Source organism: Vipera berus (genome assembly GCF_964194415.1).
Source record: "Vipera berus genome assembly, chromosome: 1".
Taxonomy (NCBI): Eukaryota; Metazoa; Chordata; class Lepidosauria; order Squamata; family Viperidae; genus Vipera; species Vipera berus.
Genome location: NC_138202.1, coordinates 307,565,927 through 307,586,628, shown reverse-complemented (window position 1 = coordinate 307,586,628; position 20,702 = coordinate 307,565,927). Strand labels below are relative to the sequence as shown.

At 37.8% G+C, this 20,702-nt stretch overlaps 2 protein-coding genes across 5 annotated transcripts in view; one reads left to right on the top strand and one right to left on the bottom strand.

Moving 5' to 3' along the window:
• The window catches only part of MIA3 (MIA SH3 domain ER export factor 3), a 42,304-nt gene extending 34,258 nt beyond the window's left edge, over positions 1 to 8,046 (top strand). For both annotated transcript variants that reach the window (XM_081342705.1, XM_081342704.1), the window contains exons 25-28: positions 857 to 925; positions 1,018 to 1,097; positions 1,892 to 2,030; positions 2,512 to 8,046. In XM_081342705.1, coding sequence (XP_081198831.1) covers positions 857 to 925; positions 1,018 to 1,097; positions 1,892 to 2,030; positions 2,512 to 2,828 — 605 coding nt within the window. In that variant the 3' untranslated portion in view covers positions 2,829 to 8,046. The remainder of the gene's footprint in view (positions 1 to 856; positions 926 to 1,017; positions 1,098 to 1,891; positions 2,031 to 2,511) is intronic.
• Positions 8,047 to 15,915: 7,869 nt separating this feature from the next.
• Positions 15,916 to 20,702, bottom strand: part of AIDA (axin interactor, dorsalization associated) — a 30,411-nt gene continuing 25,624 nt past the window's right edge. The window contains exons 8-12 of one of the 3 annotated variants that reach the window (XM_081312636.1): positions 19,759 to 19,881; positions 17,883 to 18,005; positions 17,405 to 17,522; positions 16,968 to 17,154; positions 15,916 to 16,369 (exon numbers count right to left, since the gene is read on the bottom strand). In XM_081312636.1, the coding sequence (XP_081168762.1) occupies positions 17,013 to 17,154; positions 17,405 to 17,522; positions 17,883 to 18,005; positions 19,759 to 19,881 (506 nt within the window). In that variant the 3' untranslated portion in view covers positions 15,916 to 16,369; positions 16,968 to 17,012. The remainder of the gene's footprint in view (positions 16,370 to 16,967; positions 17,155 to 17,404; positions 17,523 to 17,882; positions 18,006 to 19,758; positions 19,882 to 20,702) is intronic. The other 2 variants (XM_081312638.1, XM_081312637.1) reach the window with 2 other exon arrangements.

Below are 20,702 nucleotides of genomic sequence, written 5' to 3'. Positions count from 1 at the left end.
ATTGTTAAATCCACTAACTAAATCAAGTGGTTCTTATATTTCTACCTTGTGCTAAGTCAAGATAAGAACTGGGGAGGAGATACTTGGAATCATAACTTTAAAAAAAAACCAAGCATGATAATTTTTTATTTGAATTTGTGTGAGAAAGAAATTTGCCTACGAGTCTTCCAATGCTAAATCATAAAAGACCTTTACAGGAATACTTGGCTAAACCCTATATGTGAAACTTCCTGCCACAAAGTTTAGATTATTTCTCTATCATACTGTTGATTAACTTACTGATTTTTAGTTCAGATCTTTTGCTTTTTGTTGCTAAACTTCATCAAGCAATTATGTACTAGTGATGAATTCCTTTTATAACCCCTGTCGTATGTTTTAATTTGAATATCTCATGCATGAAAGGAAAAATACACATTTCTGTATATTTACTTAAATGTATATTCTACATTTTCTTTTCGAACTCAACTAATGCATAATGCTGTCTTTTTTTCATATAGCAATCTTATAAGATGGTTTGGACAGAAAGATGATTAGCATAAAATCACTGCATTTTCAGAACTCATCTTGAATTCAAGCCTAATCTTTTCAATCCTAGACTAATACTTACTTCCTAAACCACACTAGTTTAAAAATATATGTATCACTTTTTATAAGGCAGGTATAAGATATAAAGAAACGTAGAGTGGCCTCGTGGTGTTTTCCAGGTTGTTTTGGACACCCTTTGTTATTTCTATCAGTTCAGTTAATGTGAAGAATAGTCAGAACTGGGAGGTTTTTGTCTAAAGTATCTACAGGACACTGTATTGCATAGCCGTTAATTGGCGACATAATATCAAACTGCATTGTAATCCTTCAGATACTATGACTGATGGCCCTCCAGTCCAAAAAAGGCATTCTGAGCAATCAGGAAGGATATCTGCTCCAGGTAAGAATGGCAAGAGATTCCATCTACATTTTGAAAATGTAGCATCTTTTTTCAAGCAGTATTAAATGTGTCATTTTTCCCCCTCCTTCCAGACCTTGGTCCTCCTGTAACAACACTGATCAACTGTGGGCCAAGAACATCTTCTCCTTCAACTGCAGTTCTTGATGGAATAGTAAGTGGGTGGTTGCTATTTCTTTGGGTGAAATGACATACTGTACAGAATCTTTGTTTTGTTACCTTATATGTGCCATATCATCCCTTACTTATGTAACAATTTCTATTTGTCTGTCACTCATCTTTATATTGCTGGGTGGGAAAAAGCAAAATCTTACCAAAGAGCTTGAAGTCTCCCATGTTTCTGCTGCCCCACCTTCCTCCGGTGAAGCAACTGCAGTGAGTACCAAGAGGCTGGGAATGGTGCCTTTCTCCTGCATTTGATGGGGAGGATGTGAAAAGCATGGTGCTTCATGACTCGGCATGAGAGATGCAGTGCAGAACTCACTCTGGGTTGCAGTTCTTTCTCTTGGTTTTGCATTTTGTTAAAGCTACATGCATTGTAATAGCATTTTGGAAAACCATATTTGAGTTGCTTTAAGGAAAACATAATCTCATTGCTTCATAAATGGTGGCGCTTGACACTTAAGGCTTTTCTAACCCCTGAGGTCCTCTGATCATTTTCTTCTGTAGATGGGGTGGGATATGCTGGTATTATAAAGGAATGCACTTAGAAGAGTGTCTAGTTCAGATCTGGGTGGCCATTTTGAGAATGCTTTTATAGGATAATACCTCTGATGCCTGAAGACGAGAATATTCTTGAAAAAAGAAAATTTCCATAAAACACAGTGAGCTAAATTTGGAAATTTGAGGTCTTTTCAGCAACAATATTTCTTAAAGTACTTTTAATCTACAGTTCTCTAATTTCATGAATAATGCCGTATAGACAACTAACACTGCAGTCTTCTACAGGTTAACCTTGGTCCTAAGGGCCCACCACCTTTCCTGGGAGCTCCCATAATGACATCCCCAGCAGTTGGGCCTTTGCCACCTCCTATTCGATTTGGACCACCACCCCGCCTGCCCTATGGACCTCGGCCTCTTCCTTTAGGTATGGACTGTATTGTACATTGTGCTTTTTTCGGATTATTTAGCTTTATTGCTAAATAACTTTCACATCAGAGTTTGCTAAAAAGGCACTTTAAAAGAAATTCCGTTCTTAGTATTCCAAGAAATGTTATTTTGTATAGAATATGAAGTTGTGTTATATATGGAACCTGCAAGGATTGGATGAGAATACTAATACCAATTTTGAGTATTATAGGCTTCCTTGATGGCATGTTCAGTCTTGTACTAAGTATAATTGATTTTTAGCACACACACAAAAAAAGGAAAATGCTTGGAAGCGTCAAAAGGCTATAAAGAGCCCCGATTCTTTATCCTTACAACCCAGAAATCTTTTGCAGCCTATTTTGAATATTTATGTGCGGGCGTAAAGATTAGAAGCGTGCTTTCCTAAAATGAAAAGGATGACAAATAATAACTTGATTTTGAACCACCCAGTTTCTTTTTTTTTTCCTCCCCCCTTTCAGTTCGTGGAGCTCCTCCACCGCCACCTATTCCTAGAGATTATCCACCTGGTCCTCCATTTGGAATGCGAGATTTTCCTCCTGTTCCACTGCCACATCCTGAACAGAGATATATCCGTGGGCCAGCTCCTTTCCAGCCACCTCTCCCCAGAGATTATCCTCTAGGTCCACGACTACCTCCACAAGGTTTAAGGGATTATTCTCCTCCTGTTAGAGACTTGCCACCTACAAGGCCCAGTGACTACCGAGAAAGCCCTCCGTGTTCTCAGTCTCCATCTAGCTCACAAGACTCTGCACATCTTCCCGAACAGAAACCATGACTTCAGATTTCTGGACTGATTTTGATCACGTTTCATGTGGTGAGGATTTCAGTGACTTCAGCAGGACTCTTCCTTCTAAATTTGGTTTCAGTGTAGCTTTTTTCTTTTCTTTCTTTTTTTTTGCAAAAAAAATAATTTCTATAGTAATGTGCATTTTGATAAATCTTTAAATCGGACTTGTTCATCCTCTTTGGATGTACTTAGAATGTTTCTGTGATAAGCCTGAAGCCTGCTTTTACAGCTGTGAGCAATTCGCAGCTCTCCACGTGCAATATATAAGAAATACCTGTATAGTTAGTTTTTAAATAATGTAACCTATGTAAATGATGTTGTTAAATGATTTAAAATTATAATCTGAACATTTCCTGTGGAAACAGCTTCAGTAAGAAATGCTACCATTCATATATAGCCTACAGTCACTGTAGACAAATGGTTTACATAAAGAGAGATTCCAACTCATACTTTTTAAAGCATCTGGCATAAAAGTACCAGAAGAAACCTACATGCTATATTGGAAGGACAAATCTACTAATAAAGCAAGATTCTTTTTTTGCTATATACAAAATTATTTTTAATGTCTTAACAAGTTGAAAGTAGTTATGAAGAGTAAGTATCCCAGAGTAAACATTGTTCCAATTCAGTGGATTCTGTACTAAGAAAGAATCAAGGTTAAATATACATGACAGAATCCTCTGCTGCTTTAGGAAACACTAAATCAAATATATACAAAGTCTGTTAATTTCAGCATAATTTACAGTGAATTGTAGCAATTAGTTTGTTGTTTTGTCCCAGCTAAAGGCTCAGGTAGAATTATGTCATTATTTTTATACGAAATAACCGGGCAATTTATTTTAAATAATCACTGAATCAAAGGAAGCTAGAAACTGTTTTCTAACTTAATACTTTTTCATTATATCTGTCTTTAAAAATTCCTATCCTGTTGTGTAAGGGCAGATGTATTTTCTAGGAGTAGTATTGAATTATGCAGTTTTCTTCAGAGTAGGAGGGTGGATAGAATGACAAAGTGTGAAAGATAAGACAATCTTCATTTCACAAAACCTCTGAATCAAACCCTTTCTGTTTGTATGCTTATTTTGATTTATACACACATCTACGTATAATGATGCATATACATATGTGCCTGCATACATATACATATTCTACTTATATCTACTCATAATACTATTTCCAGATTGTATCAGTAGAAAAGATAGCCTAGCTACAATTCAAAAACTAATTGTAAGTCCACCTATTCAGTGATAAAGCCTACAGCGGAGAAATTAAGAGCTAAATGTTGTTGGAGGCTTGGAACAGAGCCTAAAGTATACGTGCCTTTCTCTCAACCCACAACTGCCAAGACAAGTGATGGTTTATAGACAGTAAGCCAAGGAATGCCAATTGTTAGTCCTTATAGAATTATGGTGTGGGATTTTCAGCCTAAGAAAGACTAAACCATGATTGGAAGATTAAGCAGAAGTTCAACAGACATTATTTACCTTGAAACAAAACTTTCACTTCCTTTTTATGAAATGGTAATTGAGTGTATCGAATAAGTGGTAATCTTGAAAGGGCCCTTCTAGAACAGAGCATCTCTCTCCCTTGAATATAGATATTCTGCCCTATAACTTAAGAGTGATGACTTTTGAAAGATTTCTTAGAACTTCCTAATTTAATAGAAAGGCTTGATTATTTTGTAAGGTGGCCTTTTATCTTTGGAAATGCATTATTACTATTGCAGGCAGTTCGAGATTTTGAAATAAATATGGGATGAAATAGCTATGCAAATTTTCATATACACGTCTTTGAGTCAGGAGTATCAGAAGAATGAAACACTTAAATGTTTTTTCTTTCCTGACAGCATCTTCTCCCCCTCTCCTGCCTCTTTTTAGATTTGGTTTCATATTTTTCTTTCATACGTAGAGGAGGACACAATAGGATAAGGTATTCTTGATTTGATATTAGAATATTCAGGGAAAGTGACCACATAAAGTTGGGGAGAGTTGATTTTAAGAGAAACAAATGCTGGTGTATAATTGTGTATCTCTAACTCAGAAATCAATGGAAAAAGAACTTGAGACAAGTGCTAATGCCAGAGAAGGCCATTAGCACATCTGATACAACATTTGAGAAATTCACAAGGCCAAACTGAAGGCCATCGGCCTTCTATCATATTGGCTACAAATCAGGATGTTGAGCATACTGTTTGTGGTTTAAGAAATAATATACGGCCATTAGTGTTGTAGCCCTCATGATCCTTCATGAGATTATGCAATCCCCCTTTAAAACCATTGAAATTACCTGCAATTATTGATTTGTGCTTTAAATTGTAAGCCGCCCTGAGTCTTCGGAGAAGGGCGGGATATAAATGGGATTTTAAAAAAAATTACCATAACTATAACGAGGGAATTTCACAGTTTACAGAGTGTGGAAAAAATCTTTTATGCCATTTCTGAATTTCCTTCAATTTAGTTTCATTGGATGTCTTTGAGTTCTAGCATTGTTAGAGAAACAAGCTTGTCTCTCCACACTATGCAGTGTTTCTCAACCTTGACAACTTTAAAATGTATGGACTTCCCTAGCCAGTAACATCTGAGCATCTCAAAGTTGCCAAGGTTCAAAAATTCTGGGAGTTGAAGTCCACGCATCTTTAAGTTGCCAGGGTTGAGAAACTATTGACCCTCCCTTTGTTCCAAGTGAAAAAGTCTTGCACTCTGCAGTCTACCCTTGTGGGGAGTTGCTGTAGTTCCCTAACAACTACTTTGTATACTTCATTTTGTAACAAAAGTTTTATACAAAAATGTGGTTTCACCATAGATATTTTTTAAGGGCATCATTATATTTGCAAGTTTTAATTACAATTTTATTTTACTTTTTTTTTCAATTTCCTTTTAATTCAAAGTATAGATTTTTTAAAGCAGCAGCTGCCAATTAAACTGGCATTTTCATCTACTGGTAGCTGTTCACTGTAACTCCAGGATTCTTTCCCTGGTCCAGGCTCTGCTACCTGAGATCTTTCAAATGCATAATTGCAAATGAAGGTTAGTGGTACATAACTTTGCTTTTACTATTTTGAAGCTCATTTGCCCAATTTGGAGGTCTTTTAGTGCTTTTTACAATCCATTTTTGATTGTACCATCCTGAATAGCTGATACCATCAACAAATGTGCCCACTTCACTGATAAGCCTCAACTCCATTTCATCTCTATATAAACTGAGGTTGAATACTTAATGTCACAGAGCCCCCAAACAAACCAGAATAAAAGCACTAAAATAAAGTACAGTAAAATAAAAGAACATGAACACAGAGTAGAAGCAAGATACCGTAAAATCAGGTAAGATTGATACAGAACTTCAAAATTACAGAATACTCTGTTCTACACAGAATAGCCCCAAATCAATCCAGAATTCATTTGCTATTAGCAAAGCACACATTTTGAAGGCTGCAACTGCAAACTTAGCAATGGCTTATTTTATCTGGGGTCTTTGTTTACCAGAAGGTCATTTATTGCAAATTCTGCTCATCCAGAAAATTACTAACAATGAAAGACACTAAGAATTCATTATGCATATCTGTACAGAAGTCATAAGAAGTTAACACATGGCCCACAGATGCAGTATTTCTAGATAGGCAGGGGCAAGTCCTTGGGTTTTCTGAAAGTTGCCCTTCAATGTAGTTGTTGGCGGGATATCAAAGAGCCTCAGTTATAATCTGGTTAAAATGTTGATCTGATTGAAAGTAAAGTTTACTATCCCTCAACTGCATTCTATGTAGTGCTTTGTATTCCATTGCAATTCTCTTTACCTTTTTGTCTAAAAACAGCCATAGCCTGTTTTTGTCCCAGCAACAATAGTGCCTCTGTCATAAAACCAGTTTCAGAACTGTCTCCAACGTCTTTTTCTTTTTCAAGATGGAATGAAAGTTTTTCTAGCAAGATCAAAATGTCAAACATTTAAGTTAACGGAGATCATTCTTTTGCCAGTATATGAAAATTCTTAACCACCCTTTTGTCTGAAGCCTCCATTAGGGATACATATTGCTACTTGGAACAACTTTCATAAGTAATTAAGTTTTTTCTCTTTCACATTTAGTGTAATTGATACCTGGTAACAGACACATAGCACAGTTGAAATTAACCAACTGCCTTTAAGAAAAGGAAAAGGGTTGTTGCTGAGCTCTGAGTATTCAACAAAATTTGGTTGTTATGAGCATTTCAATTACCCGTGTATTGCAGCATGAATCCTAATTCAGAAAATGCCTTCTGGAGAACTATATCCAGGAGGGTTGATTATTCAAATTATTGGTAAGAATCAGATCAAACCAGCGCTTTGATCTAAAGTGATTACTTAGCCTATTGCCATATCTGAGGTAGAGAACAAGTGGACCTCTTCTTGCAACCATTCAACCATTCATTTAGTGATCATTCAGAGTTACAACGGCATTGAAAAAAGTGATTTATGACTTTTAAGTTGAGGTCATTGAGACACCCACATGATCACCTCACTCAACCACATTTACTGCTTCCTGCATTGTGGTCATTAATCGGAACATAGGGTGCCAAAGTGGTGGGGGAGGCCCTGTGAGGCCTAACACAGGCCCAAACTTGCACTGCAGCACCACCCCAGCTTACATTTATTTTATTTTTTTTATTTTAATTCCATTTATATCCCGCCCTTCTCCGAAGACTCAAGGCGGCTTACAAGCTTAGCAGTAGCAGTAGTACATGTGACCTGCCCAGGCCTACCTCACCGAAGCAAGGTGTTGGGCCTGCTTCCTGACTTGCTACATCCAACACCCTCCCAGTCGAGGGGTGGGGGACAATAGACAGGAAAAATGCTACTGCATCTCAGTCATAAGGTGGAAAAATTGACAAGTGCCCAATTTTGTTCATGTGACTGGGGGCACTGCAGTGGTCATAACTTCAGGCAGGGGTCTTAAGTCCTTTTATCAAGTGCCACAAAACGTTTGTTGAATGAATAGTCATAAGTCAAGGGCTACCGGTATTTTAAGTGGGTGAAATCCAAACGCCCTTTCAGAGTTGTGATCAGGGCAAGAGATTGTTCTGTTATTGTTAAACATTAGATTTCTGTCATCTTAAGTCTTTTCACCTTTGTGAAAATGGCCTGTTTATGATGCGAAGGACGTATTTGTTAATACAGTTTGCTAGACAAAAGCTAGCATAATTATATTGTCCATTTTTAAATAAACTAACAATGTGTCTCTAATGGTGGAAAATCACTTTTTGGAAGTTATCTAAAGTTATTTTAGATAAAGGGTCAAATCAATGTGGCCTAGTTTTGCAATAAAATATCTTCTTAGAATAACCTAAGATTGAGCATGATTGGTTATCACTTCACCATATAATTTTCTAAGCTTTACCATATTAATTTGCTTTGAGAGGTTATCCTTTGTTTTGAAAAGAACTCAACAGAACAGTGATTGAGTCAATCTCTGTCAAATCATTGTGCTATAAAGCCATTGTCAATTCTCAGTGACCACATAAATAGATTACTCTTAGTGAAGTTAGGTAAATGAAGTGTGAGAACTATCAAAAAGATAAAGTCAAAATTAGATATAAATCTTGTAATATTTGGATCTCTTAACATAGCTTTTCATGTGACAGCATTCTAGGATAGCATGGAAAGACAGTAAAATGAAAGTAATTGTTTCCTGTAATCTGCAAATGATCTGCCTCTTTTCCTAGTAATGATTTTTCTTCTTAGTATCAGCTGGCCCTTGTTACAATATTATATTCTTGTGGAGAGTATTTCATTTGATATGAAATTGATATATCCAATAATAATTTCAAAGGAAGCCTTTGAAATCTGCATGCTTTATTGGCCCCTGGTCCTTCTTTGGCAGCCTTCATTCCTAGTGCCAACCAGGTTTCTCTCTTGATACTCCAGTATGCTACCCCTTGCTGGTCTGTCCCAGACTAAATCCCTTTGGATCAGTTCAGGAGAGACTCAGTATTTGCAAGGAATTGACAAAGTAGTAAAATCTCTCTTGTAATTGCTCCAAAGGACTGCCATTCCCATGATCTCAGAAGAAGAAGAAGAAGGACTTCTAGTTCCAGATCCCCTTCTGATATATTATTCTTTCCTGCAAGCTCCAAAGCTAAGGCGGTAAATTATTCTTTTTCCTGTCATCATGAGCAGAGGATTTGTTTATGCCAAACTTGACTTCTTTGGAATATAAGATTGGTAATAAGTTGTTGTTGTTGTTGGTTTTTTGTTTTTTTAGTGTTTCCAGTTGGTAATTTGTTTCCTTGCTAGTTTAGGGAGGGCAATAAAGGAGTTAGACTCTCATCCTCACCAGGATTTTGACATTCATCTCCCTCCCTTTTCAGAGAATGTTTGCTTAAAATTGGCCTTGATGGAAGGAGGACTTCATGACATTGAGCAGATTTCTGTTCCTCTCTCTAATTTAATCTCTGTGTCATAGTTACATTTTGTTTTGGATCACAAAATGTTCCTTCTCCTTTCAAGGTAAAAGTGATAAGGTTCCAGTAAAAATAGCCTCAAAAACTCTTAATTGGTGTTATATGGAATTCTCTCAATACTTGCATGTGTAAGGTGGATTTTGTACATTTATTCATTATTCTATCCCCAGAATAATAAGATAGTAATTATTCTATAATGCCCGTGTCATCAGAGTAAATTTGATATTGTATCAGCTCTCACAGAAAATTTAGTAATCATTTATGTGAACATCATTTTTTCTCTTAATGTTGATCCTTGAGTTGCCCCTGACATCAAATTTGTTCTTACTGCTTGACATTGGGTTTTGCTGATTATAACTTCTTGTTATAGAAATGGCTAGTACATATTAGTAGGTAAAAGTAAAATGTCAAGGCTATAATGTTGCTATCTTATTCTACTACGTTAAAAGGAGTCAGAATTCAATGTTTTTCTTTCTTTTTTCCCATTTCCCCTACACCTTTTTTCTCCTTTTTCCTCCTGCATTTTCCTATTTTAATTTTTTTTATTTTATATCTTGATAAACTTAATAAAATTATTAAAAATATTCATTCTTATTGCTTAAAGAGTGGAATGGAGCAAGATTCTTTGGGGCTTCATTTCCCTTTTGAATTTATTTTGTTCTTTATTATGTCCAGTTTAATTGAAGATTTTTTTTCTTTCTACAGTATATCGTCAGCCAAATTCTTTTTCTAAACCAGTTTGGTTAGCTTCGATGTTCTGTGCCTTTTGTGGCCTCTGAACAGTTATGTGTAAACCAATTAAAAACTTGTTTTCATTTTTTGTTATAAACTTTATCCAGTTGGTTAAAAATAGAAAGCACAGTTTGAGCAGCTAAAGGTATTGTTTTAGCTATAAAAGTCTGTTGTTATTTTGTACTCACTCATACTTTCTCTGAATTAGCTTTAAGCCTTATTTTCTGATCTGTGGTTGTTGGAAATAGTTTTCTCCCCTGGCATCTAAATTTAGTTTATACTTCTAATAAGGTTAATTGCTTATATCTGTTATTTAATGGTAGTAAATAAAAAGCATTCTGAGAACAAAATGAGCTTTGGATGTCAGCAGGTTGTCAATTTTCAGTTGTTTTGACAGTCTGTCCTATGATTTGTACAGAGCATATCCTGTCTTGTTTTTTTTAGACTACTTTATTTTCATTTCTGGATTATCTCCTTTTGAATCAAGTCTGAGAACAGCAGAGGTTGTACATCCATTGTTTTCATAGCAAGGTGATATAAATTCTCATTTAACATGTTGGGTTAGATCAGAATTAAGACAGTATTCTGCTCCTTCAGTCCTCTGGATGATCAAATTAATGAATTAAAATGATTTTTTTCTATACAAATTAATGATTCCAGAACCAGAACCATTTTTCTGGGGAACTCACTTTATTTGAGTGAGTTATTTATTTATTTATTTGCATCTCACCAATGCAAGGATTGCCTATTTCTGCTCATTTTCTGTTTTTAACAGTTGCCAATCTATGCAACCACCCCTCTTTTTCTTCCATGGTTCCCGAGTTTGCAAAGGACTATATCCAAGGATGTTTTAACAGTCCAAATGTATCATATTTTTAGAATAGTGATCCAGCATGGATCATTGTGTAAGACATTTTCATTCTTTTTCATCAAAGACATGTCCCATGTTTGCTTATTTTCCTTGTAATAGTATTATCTCTGTGTGTTAGGGGGAGAGAGCACAGGGGGAGGCTCAGCTAATCTCAATGTACACATGTTGTACTTTGACAATAAAAGTTTATTATTATTATTATTATTATTAATTTATTAAATCATTTAGCTGATCATAAAAAGTTCCTAAGAAGTTAGTAGTAACAACACAGTTCCAAAGAAATCCAACAAGATGAAAATAAAAATGAACAGAAAAAGCCAGTGCTGCTGCAAAAAAGTTCGTCAGAGAGGTCACAATGAGGAATATGTATTAAGTAGCCTGGAACTGTAGTTAGTATTTTAAAAACATGCAACATGAACTGACATTGAAAGGATACTAAAAACAGCGGCAAATGGCTTCTTCAGAAAGATTAAAAATAAAGATTCACTTGCTCAATGAAGATGACCTAATACAAAAGCGCTATTGCCAATTTTTGATTTTGGCTCATTCTTCCTCAAGAACAAACTACACATCCCACAAAGCAAATGCAAAAAGTAGGTTGAAGGGACATAATGGAAGCCTGAGATAAAGAAACATGGTATTTGAATTTTGGTATCTGTCCAGATTGCACTTTAGAATACTGAAGGAGCTTGCTGATAGTTTGGCCAAATTATCATGTATTTGAGAAATACTGGAGACCATGTGAAGGTCACAGCCTAGGGAGGGCAAATGCCCTTGGAACTACAGTACAGGGTAATTAATCTGCCATTTCTCCCCAGTAAAGCTATAATAGCTGATTTTAAAAAGTGATTAACATGTTATTGCCTTGAAAAAAATGTCAGCAGATTACTGACCAGATCATTTTTAAAAAAATAATCTCACTTCCTTAATACAATGTGGACATTTTGTAGATAAAATTATCCTGTTTGCAAGGTTCAGTCTCAGGATATTTACTCTTAAACATGTTATCAATTACTTGGATGAGAACAGGATGAGAATCCGCATCACATTTGCACACGATACAAATTTGGATAGAATAGCTATGACTATAGAAAAAAATCAAAATGATCCTGATAAAAATAAAAATAACCAGAAAGTAGAGACCTAATAGAAAAAGCAGTTAGATGGAGAGGTTAGGATGGAGGATGCTTAGCTAGTATCAATACTCTGGAAAATAATTTGGAATCAATTTCATTTTGGGTAAGTTTTGCTTTATGAAAACAAAGATGATGTGATGGCGGTATCTCATCCTGTTCTATATTCTAGAGTGGCATTTGTAAACTTTGTAAAGTAATGGATTTACCTTATGGGAATACATTTCTGGTGAATGTTAAAAAAAATGAGATAGAGCTGTTTGATGGAAGAACCAGATACTGCCATGATGAGTTCAAACAGCAGCAGTATAGTCACTTGTGGATGCCTTAATTTGGATTCTTGCATGGAACAGATTTGAAATTGATGGTCTAAATCAAGTGTTTCCCAACCTCAGCAAGTTTAAGATTTGTGGGTATCTTAAACTTCCCAATATTGCTGCTAAGCATGCTGACTCAGGAATTCTGGGAGTTGAAGACTATGCTTATTAATCTTGCCAATGGTAGGAAACTTTTGTTTGTAGTAAATAATATATTACTGTTAAGAATCATCAGTTTACTATATTCCAATACACGTAGTTAATTATAACCATGAAAGATACAGCCTTTAAAATGGTGATGTATTAGATATTAATAGCCAGAAATAAGATGCATAATTCATGACATTTGTACATCCCCCTAATATAGATAGCATCTTTAGGCACATAATGTAGTGTAAATTTAGAAACTGGAAGCAGTGTTCAGCTTTTTTCTTAGAGCAATTTAGGATGGATTCATTTCTTTTATAATCACCCAGTTTGTCTTAAAAATAATAATAATAAAGTTAGAAGGGTCCTTGGAAGTCATCTAGTCCAGTGTTTTTCAACCTTTTTTGGGCAAAGGCACACTTGTTTCATGAAAAAAATCACGAGGCACTCCACCGTTTTCCACACCGTTGGACCTCCCCACGGTCGCTACACGAATGGTCGTAAGTCGAGGATGGCCTGTGTTCTCAAGGGGTTGGACTAGATGACCTCCAAGGTCCCTTCCAACTTCTTCTTCTTCTTCTTCTTCTTCTTATTATTATTATTATTATTATTATTATTATTATTATTATTATTATTATTATTATTATTATTATTATTATTATTAGCCTCTTTATTTTATTTTATTTTGGGGCTTTTGTTTGTTTGTTTTTGCTGTGAAGGAAAAGGAAAGCTTGCATTTCTTTTTAATTTTTCTTTCTGTATTTTCTTTTTTCCCTTCTTTTCTTTCTTCCTTCCTTCCCTCTCTTCCCTCCCTCTCTTTTCTTTCTTTATCTTCCTTCCTTCCTTTCTCTCTCCCACTTTCTTTCCCTCCCTCTCTCAATTTCTTGCTTTCTACTTGTTGTGGAAACTGGAAGCTACTTGCATTTCTTTTTAATTTTTCTTCCTTTTTTTCCTTCCTTCCTTCCTCCCTTCCTCTCTCTCTCTCTTTTCTATTTTCCTTTTTTTTCTTCCTCCCTCCCTTTTCCCCTTCCCCCTTTCTCCTTTTTTCCCTTCCTTTTTTCTTTCTTTCTCACCTTTACCATCAAAAGCACTTCACTCCAGGGGGGGGGGAAACCCCAAAGATTTTTAATTGCTTTGGTCCAAAGGACATTTTATTATGCAACGTATCAAAAGGACAGGTTAAAAAAAAATCAGCCATGTAATTTTTCAGACGCAAGCGAAGCCTCCAAGAGCGAAGCGGTCAGATCCCTCTATTTCGGGCTGGGGCGAGGGGTCGCAGCGAGCAACCAGGCAGCCGACCAGGCGGGAGTCTCGCATCCTCAGCCGCGCGGGGAGTAAGGAGTAAGCGGCGCGTGCTGGGGAAGAAGAGCTTTTTTGAACGTTGCAGGCAACCAACCACGCGACAGCTCAGGCGAGCTGGGCTGGCCGCCCGTCCGTCCTCTTCCGATAAGCGAGCCGGTCGCCTCTCCCCAGCTTCTCTCTCTTCAGCAAGAGACCCTCCGAAGCCAGAGAAGGGGGCGGAGCTACACTGCCGTGGACCCCTGGTGCCTAGAGAGGTCGAGCCCACTTCTTTTCCCGGGCTTTTGCTTCCAGCAAAGTAGGGCCGTCAGCTTAGCCAAGGCTCCCCGCCAGAGAGTCTTGCAGCGCCGCTCCGCCCGTGGCTGTTCCTCCTCCTCCTCCTCCTCCTCTCACCGCTGTCTCCTAGGTCAGTGTTTTTTCAATTCTTCCCACGGCACACCAGGCAACATCTCGCGGCACACTAGTGTGCCGCGGAACAGTGGTTGAAAAACACTGATCTAGTCTAACCCCCTGCTCAGGCAGGAAACCCTATACCATTTCAGACAAATGGCTGTCCAGTCTCTTCTTAAAAACTTCCAGTGTTGGAGCATTCACAGCTTCTGGAGGCAGGTTGTTCCACTGGTTAATTGTTCTATCTGTCAGGAACTTTCTCCTTAGTTCTAGGTTGCTTCTCTCCTTGATTAGTTTCCATCCGTTGCTTCTTGTCCTGCCTTCGGATGCTTTGGAGAATAGCTCGACTCCCTCTTCTCTGTGGCAGCCCCTGAGATATTGGAACACGGCTATCATGTTCCCCATCGTCCTTCTCTTCATTAAACTAGACATACCCAATTTCAGCAACCGTTCCTCATGTTTTAGCCTCCAGTCCCCTAATCATCTTGGTTGCTCTTCTCTGTAATCTCTCTAGAGTCTCAACATCTTTTTTACATTGTGGTGACCAAAACTGGATGCAGAATTCCAAGTGTGGCCTTACCAAGGCATTGTAAAGTGGTATTAATACTTCACGTGATCTTGATTCTATTCCTGTTAATGTGTTCTGTACCAGCCTGCTACCGGCCCTGCAGAAAAGGCAGGGACAACCCCTTTTACAAGAAGGCAAGAGGCTGGAACTAAGCCTGCCAAATTTATGGACACAAAAGCAAACAGAACAAGACACGAACCATGAAACAGGAGCTATTCAAGCGGTTGCCTTCAGCAAACCAGCCCTCCCACGCATTCCCCTTTTATACAGTTCAGGGCGTGGCTTCTCTCTGCCTCCTTCCTAGGTGCCCCATTGCCTTCCTGTTTACTCCTGATTGACTGCTTCCTGCGTCGGGCGTCCTTGAACAAGGCCAGCTGTGGGTCATCTTCATCCACGCTGTCAGGCTCACACAGCTGGGTCTGCATCGTGACCAGGTGGGAGGGGCCTGGCTGAGGGCTCTGTGGAGCCTCAATATTATTCTCAGCAAGCTCTTCAACACCCCCCCTCCTCCTCTGAGTCGTCCGACTGCCGAACCCACAGGCTGACCCTGAATCACAACATAATGCAGCCTAGCACTGCATTGGCTTTTTGGGCAGCTGCAGCACACACATAAAATTAAACCATGAGTTGCAGCCTATTCCCAACAGTAAAATTCTATAGCCGTTGAAATTATCTGGAACAAGTGTACAGGTAGTCCTTCAGTTATGACCATTCATTCAACTACCGTTCAAAGTTATGATGGAACTGAGCTGAATGAATGGCACTTACTATATGATGGACCCTTGGAGTTCTGGTCATTGCATTGCCCCCATGATCACGATTGTGATCCATGTTCCTGGCTCATGATTATGATGTTACAGTGAGCCAGGTTCACATGGTCATAATTTCTCACATTCCTGCTGGCTTCCCAGAAGCAAAGTCAATGGGAAAGCTAGCAGGAAGTTGGAAGTCAAGGTCACATGAGGTCCTCCCTTTAATGACAACAACCAGGATGACTTGGATTGCCATTGTTAAGCAACATGGTAATGTGACGTTGCACAACTATATGACCAAGTCATTTAGCAATGGCAATTCTGGCCCCAATTACCGTTGTAAGCTGAGGACCAACTGTAATGCATTTACTAGCTTTCAGAACAAATCTAATGCACTTATGAAAATGATACAAACAAAATACAGTAGAAGTGTAAAAGTTTTTTTGATACTGGCATATCTTTATTGCTGTATCAGGTTTGGCAGACGGGGATTCCTCAACTGCTTTAATTAAGGGTTCTGATATATCTGTAGAAATCAAGTTACAGAACTGAACTTAATAACCGGCCCATTTATGAAAAACCTGCAACACACTTTGGAACATCTGAATTAAAAATATACATTCCAAAGAAAACTGGGCTTGGATGCAGAGCGTGGCTACTTGATCCACTGCTGTGCAGCATTGATGGTCATTTATGACCACAAGGTAAATGCATCCATTCTTCCTTCCTCCTGAAAGACAAGTGCTACATACGCAGCTACTATGAATTTATGGCAAGTGGTTCAGTTCACAAAAGTCACTCTTTGTGCAGTGTTTGATGAAGGTGAAGATAAAGTGGCTTCTTGGTCAACAACTGAAGTTTCTTCCTCTTAAAATCAGTGGGTTTTTTGTACCTATAATGATAAAAAGAGTAAATATCAGAATTAATCTTAATGCTGTTTAGGAAGCAACCCCAGATAATTCTTTTCTTACTTAAAAGGATTTTGTACAATTTGAAAAGCCAAGTTAAACCAATAGCTAGAACTCTTAATTCTAATTTCTACCACCACAATAATTGTCCCATTTAAATTCAGTGGTACTTGTTTGGTATAAAACTGTCTCAGAATTTGTTCTAGACTAATTATTCAGATAATCATTTAATCATTCTTTCATTTTTCTCTCTACTGGTTTTCTTCTAAATTAAGCCAAAGTAGTTAAAGTGGTTTCAGAATCACAAACACATAATCTAATATCTATTCTGAATATTACATTTTGGAGGGGGGGGGGAAACCCTTCAGATCTTTTAAACATGCACACTTTTATTTGGGTTCAAAGCTAAGATATACCTTAGCCACCATAAAATAATATACAAATCAAGCATTGTGGAAACTTAGCATTTTTCTTTGTATTCAGGAAGAATATTAATAAAGTACACTATTTCCAAGCATAACTTTCAACCCTAATTTGTATAATAAAGATATGGATGCCTATTTTATGCAAAATTTTACTTACATTTAGAGATATGCATAGAATTTTTGTTTTTGGACAGTCCATGTCTCAACTAAAACTCAAATTTTGGCTGTACATGGAATAAAACAGAAATGTTTTGTTCTGAATATGGATTGAAATACACAGCTCTGGGGAAATACAACAGTATGTAAGGGATTTTCTTGGCAACGGGACATGTAGATAGCAGCAGCTGGAGTGGAGAGAGAAGGTATGGAGAAGATAGGAGGCAGGTGGATGGACCCCATGCAACACTGATGATCAGAGAAGATGATGCATACTCATTGTATCATACTTGCACCATAAAATCATCCCTAATTTGTTTTGCACCAAAGTCTGGGACCACCAAAACATTCCAGATTTTGCTTCTGACTGAACTGAAAGAGTTTAGCAGAAGTTCTGGAATGCATTGTTTGTTGTGGTTCATGCACACACTTACTTACAGTTCTATAACAATTGGTCCAGCTTTAATTTCATCCATCTCCATAAAGGCAAAGCACTTTGTGCTGGTGAACCTTTTCTTGGGTTTATAGTGTTTAAATTCAAAGAAAATAGCTGCACCTGAATGGTAGAAGAGAGAAAAAAAATCTGAAACACTCTTCAAATTACATCACTGTACTTCTTTATAGACTAACATAGTTAATACAAAATTGTTAGAACTGCCTTGAGGAAAAATGATCCTCATTGAAGATTCTGAACCTTTGCAAAGAACCAACCTAAGAAGTTTGAAGGCACTATCATTTGATCTGCTCCCATTCCAAATCATAAATAACATCTTTAAATTTTTTTGAGTAGTTTGGTTAAGGTAACCAATTTTCCTGGGGATAGCATATCTGCCTCCTATCCAAGTTATTGATCTAAATTATACTTTGTCCTATTGATCACAGTTCAACATGATTTTCAAGTCTTCATGCAACAAACCTTTTGTTAATTTTTCAACATGTTTCTGAATTTCAATGTCCACATTAAAATGAATGTAAGTGTCCTCCTTTCTTGAAGCAACAGGGGTGTCCTGCACAGGTGTAAGATCTATCCCATTGAGATCTGTCCGAGAATAAAATTTAAGCATTAAGTAGGGGGAAAACTGTTGTGACATTTGGTATATTGAACAAGGAGTACTTTGATCTGTTCCCCCAGCGTCATTATATTCATGATCTAAAAGTCTAAGGAAAAGATTGTTTCTTTTTGTAAACATTCAAACAATATCTTTTTACACAAGATTCTTTACAGGACTGTCACTTCCAAAAACATGGCAGTAATCATGAGTAACCAATACTGAGGTGTGGTTATGGTAAAGTAACTTTACTTATTTGGCCTTCCCAGTGCACATTTTCTGAGAAAGGTGACACATGCTTTCCAAATTAGGTATTAATAGAAAGTTGATCCATATGTCCAGTTTAGGGGAACATTGAGCAGAAACAAAATAGACTTAGGACAACACTAATTTTAACCAAGGCTCCCTGAAGAGCAGATGGAAACCATTTAATACACAGTCCTCAACGTGCAATGTCAATTGGGACTAGAATTTCCAGTTCTAAGCAATGTGGCCACAAAGCAGTTTCCTATCAAGGGCTTTTTGAAAAAAGTGTGATGGAAACCCATCAATACAGATAGCCTTCGACTTACAATGGCAGTTCGGACCAGAATTTCCAACATTAAGCAATGTGGTTGTAAAGTGCAAAGGCATTGCTTAGTAATGACAATCCCTGAAGTCCCAGATCCCATGGTCATTAGGTGAGGCACCTTCCTCCCAGCTTTCCACAAACAAAATCGGGCAGGAAAGGGCACAAGGCTGGCAGACAAAAAAGTGGGTGCTGCCAAGCGGAGAAGGAAATGAGGCACTACTGAGAAGGGTGCACGAGGGTGTGAGGGGTGTGGGGGAGGTGATGCCCAATCAGGCAGGGTACAAGTGGGTATGTGAGAAGTGCCACACAAGTTGAGGAAGGTGCTAAGGGGTGCAACGCAGGTATGGGGACAGTATGTGTGAGACATGGCAGAAGTGTACAAGAGATTTGGTGCAAGCTGAGTGCATGAGAAGCACAGATTGGGGAAGGTGCGCAAGAAGTGCCATGTGGTTGGGAAGGATGTGTGGTTCTAGCGTGAGTGCAGAAGGACTGTTGAAGGATACACAGAGTGGCATGGAGAAGATGCACGGAAGGGCTAGGGGAGACTGCACAGGTGGGAGACACTTATCCAGCAACTTCCCCTTTGACTTTCTGGGCAAGCCAGTAGAGAACACTGCCAATGGTGATCACATGATCGCATAGTGCTTGGCAACTGATAAATGCAAATGGGTTGTTAAGCATCCAGATCATGATCACGTGACTGTGGGTGTGCTGGTAACTACTCACCATGACCAACATTAATTCAGCACCACTGTAACAAGGAATGTACTCTAACTGAATGGTAATAGATTGAGGACTAACTGTACCCTTTCACTATCCACCAGAAGTTAATCCATAAAAAATTGTTTTAAATTAGCTGATATGTAAATGGCAAATTAAATTTCAAGAACTCTGTATGCTAAATCAAAATGACTCATTATAAAATTAAGAAAATACAGGAGTTTTCATATGTTAAGGCTTGCAAGGAATCAGGATAAGGCAGTTCTGAAAGGCAGCATATTGAAGAGCTGCCGTGGGGGAAAAAGAAATCCAATATGACAAATGTCAACATTTTAAACTCTAAATGCTGATTACATAGTGGTATATTTTGCCAATTCGGTTCTAGCTAATATTGGATAAAAAAGGATCAAAATTACATGCCTACCCAAATCAATTAAGAAAAATATACCTACCTTTCACACTAACTGTGATATAGGGATCAATGCACTGCCCAGCATCTTTAAGACCAATTTTTTCTATTTTGATAGTTAGTAACGTCATCCCGGGCTCAGATGGTAATCTGGGTAATAAAGTACCTGAGGGAAAAGCAGACAAGAATAATAGTCATTCAGCATGCTTTCGTTCTCTCTTGCTATTAATCCTGTCAACAAAAGATAGCTGATACTAACATCATAAGACACAATATCTGGCATAATTTATTGATATGACCTGATTTTAAATTACAGCATCTTGGGAAAAGTAGGATCCTTTTCATAGTAGGATCCTTTCAGTTCCTGCACAAATAATTTGTCAACTGTACTCTACGAGCAAATAAACACAGAAACATATGCTTCATGAGGAGACAAGTAGTTAACAGTTCGGATAGAGCCAAAACTAGACATAAGGCTTTTCTTTTTGAATATTAGTCTAAAACCACTTGCTAAATACCAACTTGGGGAGGAATCAAACCCAAATGCAGAATTATTGTCAAAGTCAAAGTCTATAGCACATCAAGATCCAGAGATAAACATTAACTTCCAGATATTTTAGACTTGTGGTTTTTAACTTATGATACATATATTCAGGGGTGAGGCATGGGTGAAGACATTGAAACTTAGTATGTTTAAAATTTACTGTAAAAAATAAATGCAGCAAAATTCCGGTGCCCTTTATTTATTGAAGGAGACATTTGGTGGAACAGTGGGCTAATGCCTCCTTAAGTAACACCAGCTGCCTGCAATTAATGCAGGTTCGCGTCCCACCAGGCTCAAGGTTGACTCAGCCTTCCATCCTTCCGAGGTAGGTAAAATGAGGACCCAGATTGTTGGGGGCAATAAGCTGACTTTGTAAAAATGCCGCTTGGGGGCCCCCCCGAAAGCCCTAATAAGCAGGCATATACATAGAATGAAGGCTATTG